The sequence below is a fragment of the Triturus cristatus genome, chromosome 3_1 (genome assembly GCF_964204655.1).
Source record: "Triturus cristatus chromosome 3_1, aTriCri1.1, whole genome shotgun sequence".
Taxonomy (NCBI): Eukaryota; Metazoa; Chordata; class Amphibia; order Caudata; family Salamandridae; genus Triturus; species Triturus cristatus.
The window spans coordinates 849,996,570-850,012,097 of record NC_140583.1 but is presented as its reverse complement, the minus strand read 5'-3'; the positions used below and the strand labels follow the sequence as shown (position 1 = coordinate 850,012,097).

Here is a 15,528-nt window from a genome sequence, read left to right as displayed (position 1 = left end):
GGCTTTTTGCAGCCACAGAAGAAGCCTCCTCTCCTTATCTTTCAAGGTTTTAGCTGAAAAGGCCCGACATATGTTACAGTCTTTTACCTTATGCTGAGGGTAGTAAATGCATTCCTTGTGGGGGTCTTCAGCCTGAAGTCTATTCTTCCCACCATTAGTACAGGGCCTGAAAAGCCCTTTCTCAGATGACTCAGACATGGTAGTAGCAGTAGATACGTTTTCCAATTGGTCTGATGTAAAACCGATCAGAGCTCAGCGAGACTTCCTTCACACGACGTGCCGTAGAAAATCTGAGGGACTCAGCGTCTGTTGGGAGTGTTCTAGAGGGCACGGTCACCTGACTTGCTGGAGTTTGGCTCTTTTTTTAAAAGGGTTATGGATTAGCTGTTAAAGTGACTGTTCACTGCCATTATAGCCTATGAAAATGTTATGTACTGATTTTTTATGGTATCGTGGGACTCCCATTGAGACGAAGGGGAATGATTCAAGCATGTGAATTTCTGAAAGATCCAATGCTGGAGAAGCACTATTGTTTTAAAGAATTGACAAGGGATGGATTCGAAGGCCTGGTGAGAAACCAAGCAACATCAAACTAGAGCTCACTTCGACACGACTGAAACAGACGGTGAAGAAAAAACAATTTAACTAAGGAGCTGATGCCCATGCACAATACCACTAATCAGTGGAGTCACTAGGTCCCGTGATTTGAAAAGACTTACTTCGAAGTTGTACACATCTGAGCCCAACAATAGATGGTGGAAATATGCACAGCATGTGTATTTACAGCCACACATGCCACAAACACATATTCTCTCTGCTTGGCATTGTAATCTTTTAAAAAATATATTTTTAATGTAACAACTATGTGGTGGAATTGTTAATGAATGTGTTTTAAATCAATGTCACAAACCGATAGTCTTTTTTATGTGTGTTGAAGTACAAGACAAAAAGATTTATTTTTTTAAATAAAGTATTTTTTTATAAATATATATGTGCATTGCGTAGTGGCACGCAATATCTAAAAGAGTATACACATTGATATAGTCCCTTTGCCTACTGAAGGGTGGAATGGTGCATGAATGATAGCTGTATGGGAGTGAGGTAAATCTGATCTTAATGATGAAATGGTAAGTGGTCTGCCAAAGGAAAAATATATTTTCTTAGTTGAATACGGAACCCTATTCCTTTGATGAACAAAGGGTCCCTCTCATTATCCTTTTCTAGCTTTTAAAACATAGCAAAGAAAGAAAAGCAACATTCAGTTTTCGTTGCTTTATAAAGCTGCTACATTTCGTTTTCCGTTGGAAGACTGAGAACTTCTGTTAGTTGGGGGTCATGGTGGCTGACAAGGAGACACAACAGAACCGTTGCAACATAGACCAAGTGGTGGAAGGTTTTGGCTTGTCCATTTGCTTCTGGAACACTCTACCTTTTTCTGTTATGGGCAGGGTGGCCATTGCAAAAATGGTATGCTTACTGTACTGCCTCTATACAGTCCAGAATTCTTCGTGTCCGATTCCCTCTGGGGTTTCAAGAAAACTGGACAGCATGCTAACTTCACTTTTTGGGTGGAGGGGCGGCTGTCTACTAGCTGGTGACTCATATCCTGGTGAGGTCTTCATTTCAATCTAGGAAACCCAGGACACTTTTCAGGTGGGTGCAGGGCAATTCTTGTAATATGTAAAATTAGAAAGTGAAATGTGAAATTTAAAAAGTTCTGTAAATGTGAAGGAATTTTAAATTGGAGGCTAAACACTAAATTGGTATCCTCAGTTTGATTTGCGGGAGCAGTGCAAGTGCATCAAACAGAATACAGTATGGACAATGGGAGCCCTCAACGGAATTTAGAAAAGCTCTAAACTTCCATTCGAAATAAAATGTGGATTTTTTAAAAATATTTTTGTATTACATAAAGTAGGGGTCGTCGTATTCCAACAATGACTTAGTAGGGGTACCCAGATTCCAGAAATGATTAAGTGGACGTCCACAGAAGTCAAAAGTTTAAGAACAACTGATCTAAACCGTAACCCCAAGATAGTAAAAGAAAGACTTAGCAATGTCAAAAGGGAGGGTGTGTGAATCTTTGCAGTATTTAACCCCTTCGGTGCTCATGACGGAACGGTTCCGTCATGAGCCACGGTTGAGCTGTGCTCATGACGGAACCGTTCCGTCATGACCACGCCCGCGCAAGATTCCGTCAGCACAGCGGCGGAATCTGCGCAGCATGGAAGGGGTTAAGAACTGCTAACTAGTCGCAGAGGCTGTGTTCACGACAAAGTCAAGTGTGCAAGTCAACCAGTAGACCAAGGTCTCTGATAGTTGGGTTAGAAGAGAATATTACAGAGGACGTGAATTAACCGAATAGATAGAAAAGGAGAAGATGAGAACATATGATTTCTGTTTTAGAAAAATTGAGCTTAAGGGAGCTTAAAGCCTACCAATATTTTACAGCAGTGAGACAATTCCGGATTTGGATGAACATGTGAGGTAATAAGAAAGTAAAGGAATATTTGAGCCAAATAAATACAGGAGGTAAGAAAAGCTGAAAAGGTTATAGCATTAGACATTTATCAAATCGGATAAGTAAGGCGAGAACCATTCACTGGAGGTGTCCGCAAATCTGTGAAGCAAAGGTACTTATTAGAATCAAGTGGCATCCATGCCAAGCAGTTAGTTGAGTGAAGAGCATAAAAGACGTCACGAGATGCAGCGTTGAGGCTTCATATGCTAGTTTTACAGTGCAGAGGCACAGCAGCAGTTAAGGAGATGTGAAGGGAGGATGAAGATAGGTGAGCCAAGGGGAATCAGAAGTGACACAGTAAGCCAATGACTCTGGGAACTGAAAGGCACAAGGGGGAAGGCTACCAATCATTCAATGGTACAATAAGGTAATAGTTCAAAGGGTACGGGGAACTGGATGACTGAACACACAGTAGGGCAATATAAAATGGAGCACCAGACACCAACGTAAGTACAGTAATCAGAACTGTTGAGACACCATGCATATAACTGGGCTATTCATAAGGGTGCCCGAAGCATCACAAATTCAGTAGGCATATCTCCAAGGATACAGTCAGTGAGTCTATTTCTCAAAGGTAGAGGGTGATGCACAGGCAGTGATGCAGAGGTCCTCGGACACTGAAAGACTGACTGTTACTCAGAGTTTGTTAAAGAAGTATAGTTGGGGCTAGTCTAAGAACAAGATCCAACAACACAATTTGTACAGAAAGATAACGAAAAAGAGGGCTGCTCTTGTGAAAACAACAAAAGCCCTGTGCCAACGGCCTCTCGCAAACTTCTTTACAGGCATGCTTAACATTCTGGTAGGAGACACCGGGCAGGTGAAGAAATCACAGGTGTTTAAGGGGGTTCTCAATGTTGAAATCCACTTCTTTGTCAAAATGCTCCTTGATGAATGGTGTATCACCAATGAGTTCTTTGGCAATAATTCAGATGAAGATGAGACCCTCCTCAACATTAAATTTTCCTATGATAAAGCTGTCTTGTCAGGCGGTGACAAAATGAACGGGAGTTTTAAGCCATCCAGAGAGATGGTAATCAGTAGCTAACTCTGATGGATCGAGGGGGCTGAGCGAAATTCAGCAGAAAAAGGAGGTGGGAGTAAGGCATCCTTCAGATTCTTAAGTGACTTACTATAAAACGCTGCCAGAAAAAAAGGAACTTTGCTGTGGTCTAGCAGAAATCAAGACCATCGTCAAATGAAGTGGTTTGCATTCTCTGCCAGCTCAAAGTCCTTTGAAGCATGAACCTGCAGTGCCAGTACTCACTAATTTTGCAGTCAACTGAAAGGCAGACCAGTAATTTAGAATATCCATCCTCATATCTCATCCTCCCAACACATTTAGCACAAGGAACTGTGAAGCTGCCAGACTCAGCGTGAGTTGAAGAACTGGTCAACTTAAAAAGTCTGCATCACAATGTTCAATGTACCATCCTTGGCCAGGCTGTCTTTAATTTACAAAGAGTCTTTATTGAATCTATTTTTTTTTTTTTAAATCTTCTTAATGTGATTCCAGAATACCATTGGAACCCCAATATGGGCGAATGATTATGAAAGATAATAAAGATCCCCTAATTGCGAACAGTCTCCGACGTCCTAGTTCTCTAGAGAAACCTATTGAGTATTCTAATAAATGGCCATGTTTCGGTTTCCTCTTAGTTGAGAGACAAATCGAACCACAGAATGGATTATAACCAAGATCCCCCACAAATCTGTGATGTCCAACATATATAGTCTGGTAGTAAACAAGTCTTCATGAAAAGGAAATAAATTGCTGTATGATTGTACAAAGAAATAACATGCATCATGTTTCATTCAAGGCAAAGAGGCCAATGAAATGTTGTCTGGTGATATTTATACTATGTCTCGGGGTGGGTCTTGAATGTAAAGCAAGCAGTTGCAAAGCCAGTTCATGCCTTTAAAAGACCATGCCAGGCCATTGGTTTTCCAGGTGCTTGTTTGTAAAGCACTAAAAAATCTAAATACTGTAGGAAAAGCAAACACATATCTTATGGTATCTCAAAACTGCACACTTAATTCAATATTTTCAATCTTTATAATTCCATGGTTTATTTTGTAGATATTTTTCACTCAGGAAACTGAACAGACTTTAAAAAAACAAGCACTTTTAAAGGAAAATGCTTGCCAAGGACTACTTTACTTTTCAAAAGTCTAACAACAGAAACATGCTCCAGCCATGTGGCCCTCTGAAGTAGCCTAGCAAGCAGATGTGCATGCCCCCCCCCCCCCCCCCCCGGAGAAGAGATATCTCCTTTTCATTCATGTTAACTAATTAGCATGCCTCAAACACCATCTGAGTACAGCAGTTGGCCTTTCCTGCAGTGCAATAAAAGCATTTGTGTGTGAAGGCCTGAGCTTTTGTGCAGTAAGTGAAATGCTGGAGATAACTCAAAACAAGCATTTGAAATGTAATAGGTCTCACATTTACAAGAGTTTAAGCAATTGGCATTGTAAATGACAATGCCTTTTATTTATCTATTTTGATAATTAACACGTAAATAAAAGGCAATGTCATCTACAATGTTAATAGCTCAAACTCTTGTAAATGCAAGACCTTTTTAATTTCAAAGAAGCGACCGCCATTGTCCCGGGCTGCTTGGAAAGTGAAAGCGCACATGGCGCGCTGAATGTTGCAGGAAAGCATGTCGTGCCTGCAGTAGGAGAAACTCATTAAAGAAAATAGTGCTTACAGACTAAATAAGACATACAGTGAAATAACAGAGGTAAAAGGGCCAGTCCTCATGAGAGGTTATAAAACGAAGATAAGGAGGTACTAAGGAGGGACTAACAAGCCTATTAACGAAGCAGAAGCCAGCATTTACAAAGGACAATGACACAAGCCAAAGAAACATATGGGCGGAGAGTGGGCGGAGCTTCAAGTCCAAAACTCGATTACAGCATGCCTCACAGAGCAGCACATGCGCTGCCGAGGCTCAACTTAAAAACAAGCCTTAAAGTCTGATCTTTAGTGACACCCTGGAAAAATATACCTGCTGCTGTGCTTTAACAGACAAGCTGGGAGGGATAGGGACCAACACAGAGCGCAGGCACAGATATTTGAGGTGAGGACACAACACACGAGGGAGAGAGCAATACAATGCATCTACTCTCATGGAGTGCCGAATGAAAAGTAGTTCTTTAACAGTGAAAAGATAAAAGTCAGACAATCAAAAGGATTGAAAAGTGACTATGTTCCATGCCTCTTCACAAGAAGAGGAAAGCAAGTCAACGAATAAGAAGTAAGCAAATGAAGGTGGTGGTCATAAAGTCAAACAGTGGTAAGCCATGGGCAGGCTGTAAGCCCACTGTAGGTTTTTGGTATGATTCACAAGAGGTTTTCACCTAAATGCTGTCTGTAGGCAAGATCTAAAAATATAAAGACATTTTCCTGTATGTTGCACCAATAATTCAGAAGGTACACCGATTGCTGGGAAGAAGAGAAGATTTAATAAGATTTAATGAGCTGCACCACTAAAAAATATTAGGAAATCAAAGTTGCAGGGCTGAAAATAAGAAGGGAATGCTCAGACTGTGGAAATCATGCAGCCCTGTATGTGCAATTTATGGATAAGTAAATTTGAAAACACCCAGCAACAATCCCAAAACAATCCAAACTCGATTGAGATATTTTACCTTCCTGATAAAAAAAAAAACAGATCATTACCTGCGATGGATCATTTGCGGTCAACTTCCTTCCCAGCACATTTTGTTTCAGTGCGAACCCACTGTTTCTCATCTCTGCTATTAGCTCCGAGGGGTGCATTGATGGCCCTGTTCACAAAAATCACAGTTTGAACATATCATTGAGATCACTCTGCCTTTTTTCTTACTGCACAGTGGGAATGCGGCTGAAGCTTTGTTAACTAAAATCACAGCTAAATCAACTCAATAATCTTCTGCTGAGCAAATCATCACATATGATTTTCAAAAACAGCGGTCTGGAGATTCAGAATACAAAATAATTGCATTTTTCTTTTAAGCGAAAGGGGCTTCTCTCTTTGTGCAACTTTCTAATGCTGGAAACCATACCCTTGGGAACTGTATGATTGAATGTTTCTCGTGGCAGAATAAACCAGAAAGTAGTCTGCAGCAGAATGTTGTGTTTGTCTAAAGACCCCATGCAGGTTCGCAGCAACAAAGCAACAATAAAGAAAATGCTGTGCTTGACAAAAAGCGCAGGACTGTGTTCAATATATTTAACAACCTATTTGTACTTTCCTCTTGTTGTGTTACGAGTAAGACCGCCAACTGAAAAAATCATTAGAAGCTTCACTGCACAACATTTGGATGCATAGTCGAATGCTTGAAGGTTTTTAAACACAAAACACTTAGGCCATGACTCAGAGTTGCAGGGTACTGGCAGAGTGGTAAATTCACACACAAATGTACTATTACCAGGCAGTAAATCCAGGCAAGTACCTGCCAGTACCATGCAATTACAAGTTAAACCCCATGGAATGGGGAATTACTTGTGAGACCAGATTTATCAGTCATAAAACCACACCGAATTCTCAATTTCATGGGATTTAACACATACATTTACCACCTATAGTACGTATGTGGTACATGTAATGCTTCTTCCTCAGTGTGGGGTGGGAATGTGGTGAGAGGAGAAGGGAGGAAAGGGACAGATAAGGTATGCAAGGGGGAAAGCATTGAATGTTCTTTCCTGCTAAAAATAAAAAACTTGGGAGAAGAGGCTTCTCATGATTCTCTCCCCTTGCGTGATTTTGGTAAGTTTTTGGTTCTTTTAGATCTTGCCAACAAACAGCTTTTAGTCGTGTAATGCCAAAGACCTACTGTGAACAATACTCAGATTGAGCTTTAGATTGGTCCAATGGTTGGCTTTATTGTCACTATAATTTGCTTAATTCTTATATGATGGCTTTCTAATTTCTCCTTGTATTTATCCCTCCCCTGGAGCATGGCTTATATGTTATCTTTTTGATTGGATCTCTTGTGTTTTTCCACTGATTACTTCCATGGAACTACTTTTTTTATTTTTTTTCATTACTCCATGAGAGTGAATACGTTTTCTTCCTCTTTTCTTCATGTACTGCTTTCCCCACTCAAATCCCCAAGAACCCTACATCTCTCCACCCTAAACAAGCCCATCTGCTTCTTCCCATGCTGCACACTAGCCCACTTGTTTTCGTCCACTCTCTTTTTTTTATTTGTTTTATATGTTGTGCAGACCCCCACCACCAAGCGCCTTCATTGCTTATCCCCTGCTGATTGTCGGCACTTACTTATCCCCCACCAATTCTACACCATTGTTCCTTTCCCCCTCTTCTTCTTCTTTTTTTATGTCGAGCATTCGAGCCCTCTTGTATATACTTTAGTATATACTTATATGTGTATGTACTTTGTGGGCTCTGGAGATCAGCCCTAGGACTTGTCTGCTTCCGCTTAGGGACTTTTTTTCTGTTCAACTGCCTCTATTTAACTGTCTTGATAGAAAACGACCAGCGGAGGTCAGTAAAATACCAGAATTGCTTTCTGCTGAGGGACTTTCATTTTTTAATTTTTCTGTCAACTGCCTCTATTTAACTTTCTTAATAGAAAACGACCAGCAGAGTAAAATACCAGAATCTCTTTAAATTCTCTAGAGCACCCGTAGACCATAATATTTTTTTCAAATCTTGTATTTTCAGCGATATGACCACCGAAAGCCCTGATTTAATGTTAAAAACAGAGCTTTGGACTATACCATTTCCCGCTGAAAGGCAATATTTCTCTCCATGTGTTCCCATACCTGGCGTGTCACGCAGTTTGTTGCTTACTTTCCCTCCATGTTAAAGAACAGTAGATGTTTTCAGCACCCAGGCTAATGTGCTGCATAGCTAAATACATATAAGGTCTCAAAGGCGAGACCGATTGCATTGCAAATGCTTGTTTTGCTTGCAGCTGCCCTTTGGTGCCTTGACATCCCTTTCAAAAATACAAACAAAAAAAGGGCTTTGGTGCCTCTTTATATTGTTTGTTAATTTGTTAGTTACCTTTCCAAAATAGGCGTCTACCATCTTAGAATGATACTGATACATTAAAAGAAGACAGCGACCCGTCACGACGCACCGCGGTGACGCTGAGGCACTCATGTCATCATGACACATATGTGCATATGCATGATGGCCAATTCAAACGTTTGCATTATCACACTTTATTTTCCGATGCGGTCTAAATCAGCAATAACAACTTCTAGGCGTCACCTGTGAGAGCGCACGTATTTTCGCTTCTGGGATATTTTGTTAACTGAAAGGGGGATTCGTTGGCTTCATTATCACTCTTATTTGCTGGCTCATAATTGCTCAGTATGTGCCGTTTCACTGTCTCTTCGTTTGTGTCTCCCTTCCTTGGAGCATGCACCAAGTGCTGATTGCTTCTTTTTGATTAGTGTACTTCTGCTGCTTGCACTGGTGCTGATGTAGTTTTTTTTTCTTCTTTGCCCCTCATCGTGTTCTTGCTTATTTCTTTTACTTGTAGCACTCGATAAGAGTGCATGTGTTTCCAACCCGTCCCCACAGCTCTCGCAGAACCTTATCCTGCATGGAGGGTTGCAAGGTTTCTGATTGGGCACTTACGTATCTGGTGCAGTAGTGAGAGAGCAGGCCTGTGCGATGTGGAGAGAGCAAGGGGGCAGGACCTGTTGGCAGGTGCAGAGAGAGCTGGGAGGTTGACACCGCTAGTGGTAGAAAAAACAGTGCTGCTGCTTAAGGCTGTGCTGTGGTGCAACCAAGCTTTTGCACTCTGCTGACTATTATCTGAACTTGCGCCAGTCACTCCTGCACTGCACGCTTACAGTATTCTTAGCATCTAGTTAAAAGGCAAATGTTCAAATGTTATCCAATGTTTACTACAAATGGCTAACCTTTTCAGAGCTACGCTCCGAAACTTAAAGCAAGCAGATAGCCTTTTAAACGTGGGTAGCAGTTTACGTGAAATGGAAGATGATGCTGACGTGCATGATATTTATAGACTTTTTTAGGTCTCGCCTGACCCAGCGCATGCACTGGTCTGGCGAGACTTATTGAGAGCGCTCCAAAAAGTGCTACCAGGCCAGCCTAGAGCTACAGTTCATGTGCGCGGGCGCGCGCGCCGCGCTTTACCACGATTACTTTCACTTTTGCTGCCGCATGGCCGCTTTGATGTTTGATCGTGATCGCGATCACTTTCACTTTTGCGGCCGCTTGGCATAGCCAACAGGTCTCGCTTTTGGGCCCTTATAAGTATTTAGTTATGCAACTGTTGCATGGCTAAACACTTATAAGGTCCCAAAGGCGAGACCTATTGGCTATGCCAATGCTTGTTTTAATAATGTGTAGCAAAATACGTAAAGCACAATCTGCAAACCAACCACTTTTCCGGCATGCTGGATTTATAGCAAACAATAAAAATGCAGCTCGAGTGCAATAATGCGATACCCAAAGAACACACAATTTTCTTAATTGGTGGAGAGAGATCCCTAAGCAGATCTACTGTCTCTGAAGTTTGCCACTTAGACTCGAGGCTTTTACTAACCATTCAACAAATGTTGAATTTGAAGTTGACTGGAGACCACATCTTCTCCACGTATGTTAACATTTCCAATAATTAATTTCCCTTTTCTTAACATTTTCTGTGTTGCATTAAAAATGCAAAATAGGAGAGGCAGGTGTGAAAATTATGTGTGTCCCGCTTTATTCCGTGTTACTCTAATCACTGTTTCTTGGTGTGCTACTTAAAAACCCAGTTGTGGCTGTTTTTAAGTATTGTAAATAACCAATGTTTCTATTACCCACTTTATTAATGGGCCGCCGCACGTCAACCTTTTAAGGCTGAAGGGCTGAGTCGACCCTGCTGGACTCTAAACTATATCCTCGAAGTCACCTCAAAAGCGAGTGACTAACCTCACAGGATGAGGCATTACTGGCTAAGCTGCTGACTTTGGAACTGGGGATCCAGGCTAGAATCCCAGCATCTGCTCAACATACTGTGATTCTGGGCAAATTACTTAATCTCCTCGTGCCTAGTTAAATGAATCAGACCTAGTGTAATGTAACTGGTGCTCAGGTAAAGCACTTTTGGCCAGGGTTCGTACTATATAAAACTGCACACAAAAAATCCCTCATGTCACCTATACTGCTACCTTTGTAGCACACTACACCTTTACAATGCAGTCCTGACTTGTCAAAGCGTGGCAGACCCAAAATGGGGTACCAACTCGAAATAAAAGGAATATATGAGGTCAGAATGTATGACTAATGAAGAAATATGTCCAGATGCATTTTACGGCTCAGAAAGAGCATGGCAGATTGTGGTGGCGGTCGTCTGGATGTGAGCAATGACGTATTACTAGACTTGTCCAGTAAATGAAGGTCTGGATGGGGGTGGGACTAGAACCCAATCATTTTGGAGTCTAGCTTCTTTGTTTAACATTCCACACTCACAAAAGATCGGTCGCTTGTGAAGCACCAGCGCCGCCCACGGCAGGCCAGGGGCAATCCGTGTTTTCTATATACATCAGTTTTTTAAAATGTTTTATGTTCCATTTCAAGCTCAGCGAACACTAACGGAGTCTGTCTGTGGATGCGGTGGTGCGAGCCACTGGGTGAAGAGCTGGATGTGAGGGCGGAACAAGTATGTTTGTGCTTACATGGGCCCCTCTCTAAATAATGCACAACAATCAAGTGCAGAGTTGGACTGAGCCAAGGGGAAACATGCCAAACCCCTGAAAAGTCGCTATTGTATAGAGGCACAGCCAATCCCATGCCATGCAGAACCGAAACATTAGAGGTATTGCATAACCACCAGCTTAACTGTAGAAAATTGAGAGATGAACACCAACACCCTACCACCAGAAAACCACCCTACCACCAACTCCACATTACCAACATCCAAACCACTACCACCCACCCTATTCAGCCTATCTACTACCAGCACCACCACCACCAACCCAGAACCACAACATCAACACCCTAGCCACACCCACCACACCACCCACGACCACCACACCACCACCGTACCCTAATCTAACTACAAAACCTCCCTAACCACCACCACCACCATCCTAGCCACCACTGTAATATAATGAGCACCACTATCTTAGACACCACAATAAAATAACAAGCACCACCATTCTAGCCACCACCGCCTTCACACCACTCTACAACCACCTCCCTCCCACCACCATCTGCCTACCACCACCATCTCCACCCTCCCTCACCATCCTGACCTAACTACCACCACCTATTCACTCAACATGACTCAATTTCTGTAGAAGCTCTTTATTTTTTAACCATCATTTTCAACTCAGTACTTAATTGTTGCGTTCATAGAAAGTTCTGGCCTACGTTTGTGTTTGTTTACTCTTAACTTGTTCTCAACTGAAACTATGCATCAAGGTATCTAAGTCATATCAGCGATTAACAAACATTAACATGTCGACTATAGCTATCTATCAACCAACTGACATATTCTATGGAAATTTAACAGGTGACCGTTGATAAGGAACTCTATGGTAACATGTTGCTGTGAATCATAGGGTGAATGCTCACTGGGTAGATTCACATTTACATAAATTTCATATTTGATTGCGTTGTACATTTTAATTGCTTTGCAGTGGGAATACGAAAAAATAGTGTTCGTCACATTACGTGGCATGCTTTTAATAAAGCAACCTTTGAACGCAGTTAGTCTTGCTTCGAAGAATGGCTGAGTGGGCTTTCCTTTATTTTTATGTTTATCCTTCCCATGGAGCATGGTCTCAATACTTGTGTCAATCTACTGCTTACATTTGAGAGACTCTTTTAAAAAAAAAAATTGTTAAGCACTCCATGAGAGTGCATGCGTTTGCCAGCTGGCTTCCTCGCTTACTTCTCTTCGTCCCTGCATAGCACTCTATGTTGCTCTCGACTGCGTGCTTCTCCTCCACGCCCCATGTGTACTTCTTGCCCTTCTGTGGTTCTACAACTGCATTGCTTTTTTTCACCCGGTTTCTTCTCCATGTTGTTCTTGTTTGCTCATGTTGTGTATTTCTCACACCGCCTGCCCTCCCTGTTGCTTCCAACACTGTCCTTCATGATCCTTCCTCCCCCCATTCTCACACTCTTTGTTGCTTCCACCCCATCTTCCCTTGTTTCTTACCCCACCCAGTGTTTTTTTATGCTTTGGAACTAACTTTTTTTGTTTACCAATCCAACTTGGATCAGTAAATAAAAAGAAAAAAGGCCCCCTCGCTTTTGTAGGTGTGCATGGTGCACACGCCTACAAAATGACATGTTGCTGTAGCTGAGTTATAGTATCTTTTTTGTTATTTACTCTTTAGCCATGCTGCATTGTATCGCTAAAAACCATTGGCAAAGCAAACAGTTCCGAAAGGCGAAAGCTACTGACTTCGCCAAGGTTTGTTTCTTTTTGCTGCTGCTGAATAGCAATGGCATAAAGCACTGGTAGAGCCAAAAGGTGAATTCAATTGGCTTTGCTCATACTTATTTCTCTTACGTGTGTTTGACTCGGCCCTTTTTGCAGGGTCATCCCAGAACCTTTGCCTTCCTCCTGTTTTTTTTCTGACCTGTTTGTGTTGGTTTTATGACTCTGGGCACTTTACCACTGCTGATCAGTGCTAAAGTGCATGTGCTCTCTCTTGTAAACTTGGTAAGATTGATATACACCTGTTTGGCATATTTAATTTACCTGTAAGTCCTTTGTACAGGGATATCCCATATACTCAGGGCCTGTAAATTAAATGCTAGCAGTAGGCCTGCAGCGCTACTTGCGCCACCCACCGAAGTAGCCTTTCAAACCTATCTCAGGCCTCTGCCACTGCAGGGCCTGCACATGCAGTTTACTGCTGCAGTGACGTGGCATTTATAGTGGTTGCCACTTCTGAAACTCCCCTTTTACTACATATAAGTCGCTCCTGAAGTAGGCCCTAGCTAGTCCTATGGGCAGGGTGCTGTGTAGGTAAAAGGTAGGACATGTGCCGTAACTGTGTGGCATGTCCTGGTAGTGACAGACAGTCTATTTGGTTTCCCACTGCTGTGAGGCTGCCCTTTCATAGGTTTGCATTGGGGATTCCCTGATGTATGTTTCAGTGGTAATTACTGATATGAAAGGGGTAGCATGACCATGTTTGGTATAGTAGTAATAACTCCTGCTTATTGGTGAAAGCGGATTTGATATTACTATTTTAGAAGTACCACTTTTAGAAGTGGGCATTTCTGTGTGCTTATGAGTCTTTGTGCCCTGCATGGATGTGAATTCACTGTCTGGTTTAGACTGACAGGAGAGAGGGGATGTGGATTCAATCTAGACAGTCACAAGGGGGGTTGAGGTGTGTAGGCTGAAGAGACCTTGGCTGCATTTAGAGTGGTGGAGGAGTTTCCCTTGCACCTGAATAGGCCTGGTCTGCATTTAGAGTGGTAGGAGGAGTTGCACCTAAATAGGGCTGTGCCTGCCTTTCACAATGCTGTCTCTGCCCCCCTGGAGCCAGGGCTTGGATGTGAATGGGGGTGTAGTGCACTTATAAACAGTGTTTGAAGTTCCCCCTAGAACAAAGCCTTTTGGACTATAAGTTCAGGGTCTGTGACCCCATGAATTTAGACCCTGCATGGGACTTGTGAGCAGCTGCTGCTGACACTACAGACAACACAAGAGGAGAAGCTTTTATGCTGCCAGGAGAAACCGCCACTTAAGCTTTGCTTTGCTGTGCTGACCTGCTGGGAGGACTGCCTCTTGGCTTCCAAGGGCCCTGTGTGCTGGCCTGTTGCCTGCTTCCTGCTTGTGTGCCCTAGTGATCTCCCAGGGCTTGGTATCCTGCCCTGTGGTTCTGGGAAAACCAGCGCAGGGTGGGTGTGTTCCTTTGTGGGCAGACTAACAGAGTGGTGAGAGCACTGACCTCTCTTGACACTGAGGCTGATTTGAACCAGGTGCATGCTGAGTGCTTGACAACTCCATGCGCTGCTGGTCGTCCCCTGTTCCTGCAGAGGCCTTCTTGGCCAAGAGCAGCACTCCGTTCTGGGAGGCGCCAGGAGCCTCCGGTAATGACTGGCTGTGTCCCTGCCTGCAGCTTATGTGCCTCTGCCCTAGATGCCTGCGCGGGTGTCGGTCCTCAGCTTCACAGCCACTGACCAGTGGGAAGTCGCCCTGAGGGGCTGGCCGGTCGCGCAGCACTTTGTCAGCGGGAGACCCGACCTGGAGTAGGCAGCATGCCGTAATAGCCCAGTGGATGTGTTGCCGAGACTGACCAGGCAGCACGGCGAGGGAGAAGACGCCGGAGGGCCGCGCTGAGGAAGGGAGGATCCCTGTTGGTATCGGAAGAGCCATAGTGCGGGCTTGGCTGGCATCTGCAATGCACGGACGCAAGCAGCAGCCTGAAGGCCGTGATCGTGGGAGAAGGACCGGCTGAGGTCTCCCCGCATTGACCCCTGTCTTGCAATTGCATCTTTATTTACAGGGGGATTACCTGTGTTCGGATTCGAGCAGTCTCTGCATTTCATTATTGCGCTCCTCTTAGTTAGAAGCACATATCCCCAAATTCCTGTGCAAAATACAAGCAGGTCATATCCGGTAATTGGTAACTGGAAACCCTTACCATATTGCGGTGAATCAGTGCACAGGCGCTTCTTGGCCCTACGCATCTGGCCTGATGATCATGGTGGCTCACAGAAATTACCACAACCCATTGATAAAAGCCCAGATGTTTCCCGCGCCCTAAGGTTGCCAGCCTGCAATTCAGTTTTTGCATATGTTGGCATAATGTTTTGTGACGTGACACCCTATAAGTAATTACTTGAGTGCACTACCTGTAACGTTATGACAATTGCCTGGTTGGCAAAGTGGTTTATATGCTCTATGTGGCGTCATGTGCCTCGTGGCACAGTGATTTTTGTGATTATGGTCTAAAGTGTTTTATGTACAATACAAAGGATATTTTTATATAACCGTGTGTGGAGTCTCTTTTGTGGTGTGCCTAGTGGGTCACTGGTTGTGTGTGTGTTGCGCAATCG

The 15,528-nt window shown here is 43.2% G+C and overlaps 1 protein-coding gene across 2 annotated transcripts in view; it reads right to left on the bottom strand.

Moving 5' to 3' along the window:
* CIRSR (corepressor of RBPJ and splicing regulator) overlaps window positions 1–15,528 on the bottom strand; it is a 259,288-nt gene that overhangs the window by 41,850 nt on the left and 201,910 nt on the right. For both annotated transcript variants that reach the window (XM_085645265.1, XM_085645266.1), the window contains one exon: window positions 6,207–6,313. In XM_085645265.1, coding sequence (XP_085501391.1) covers window positions 6,207–6,313 — 107 coding nt within the window. The remainder of the gene's footprint in view (window positions 1–6,206; window positions 6,314–15,528) is intronic.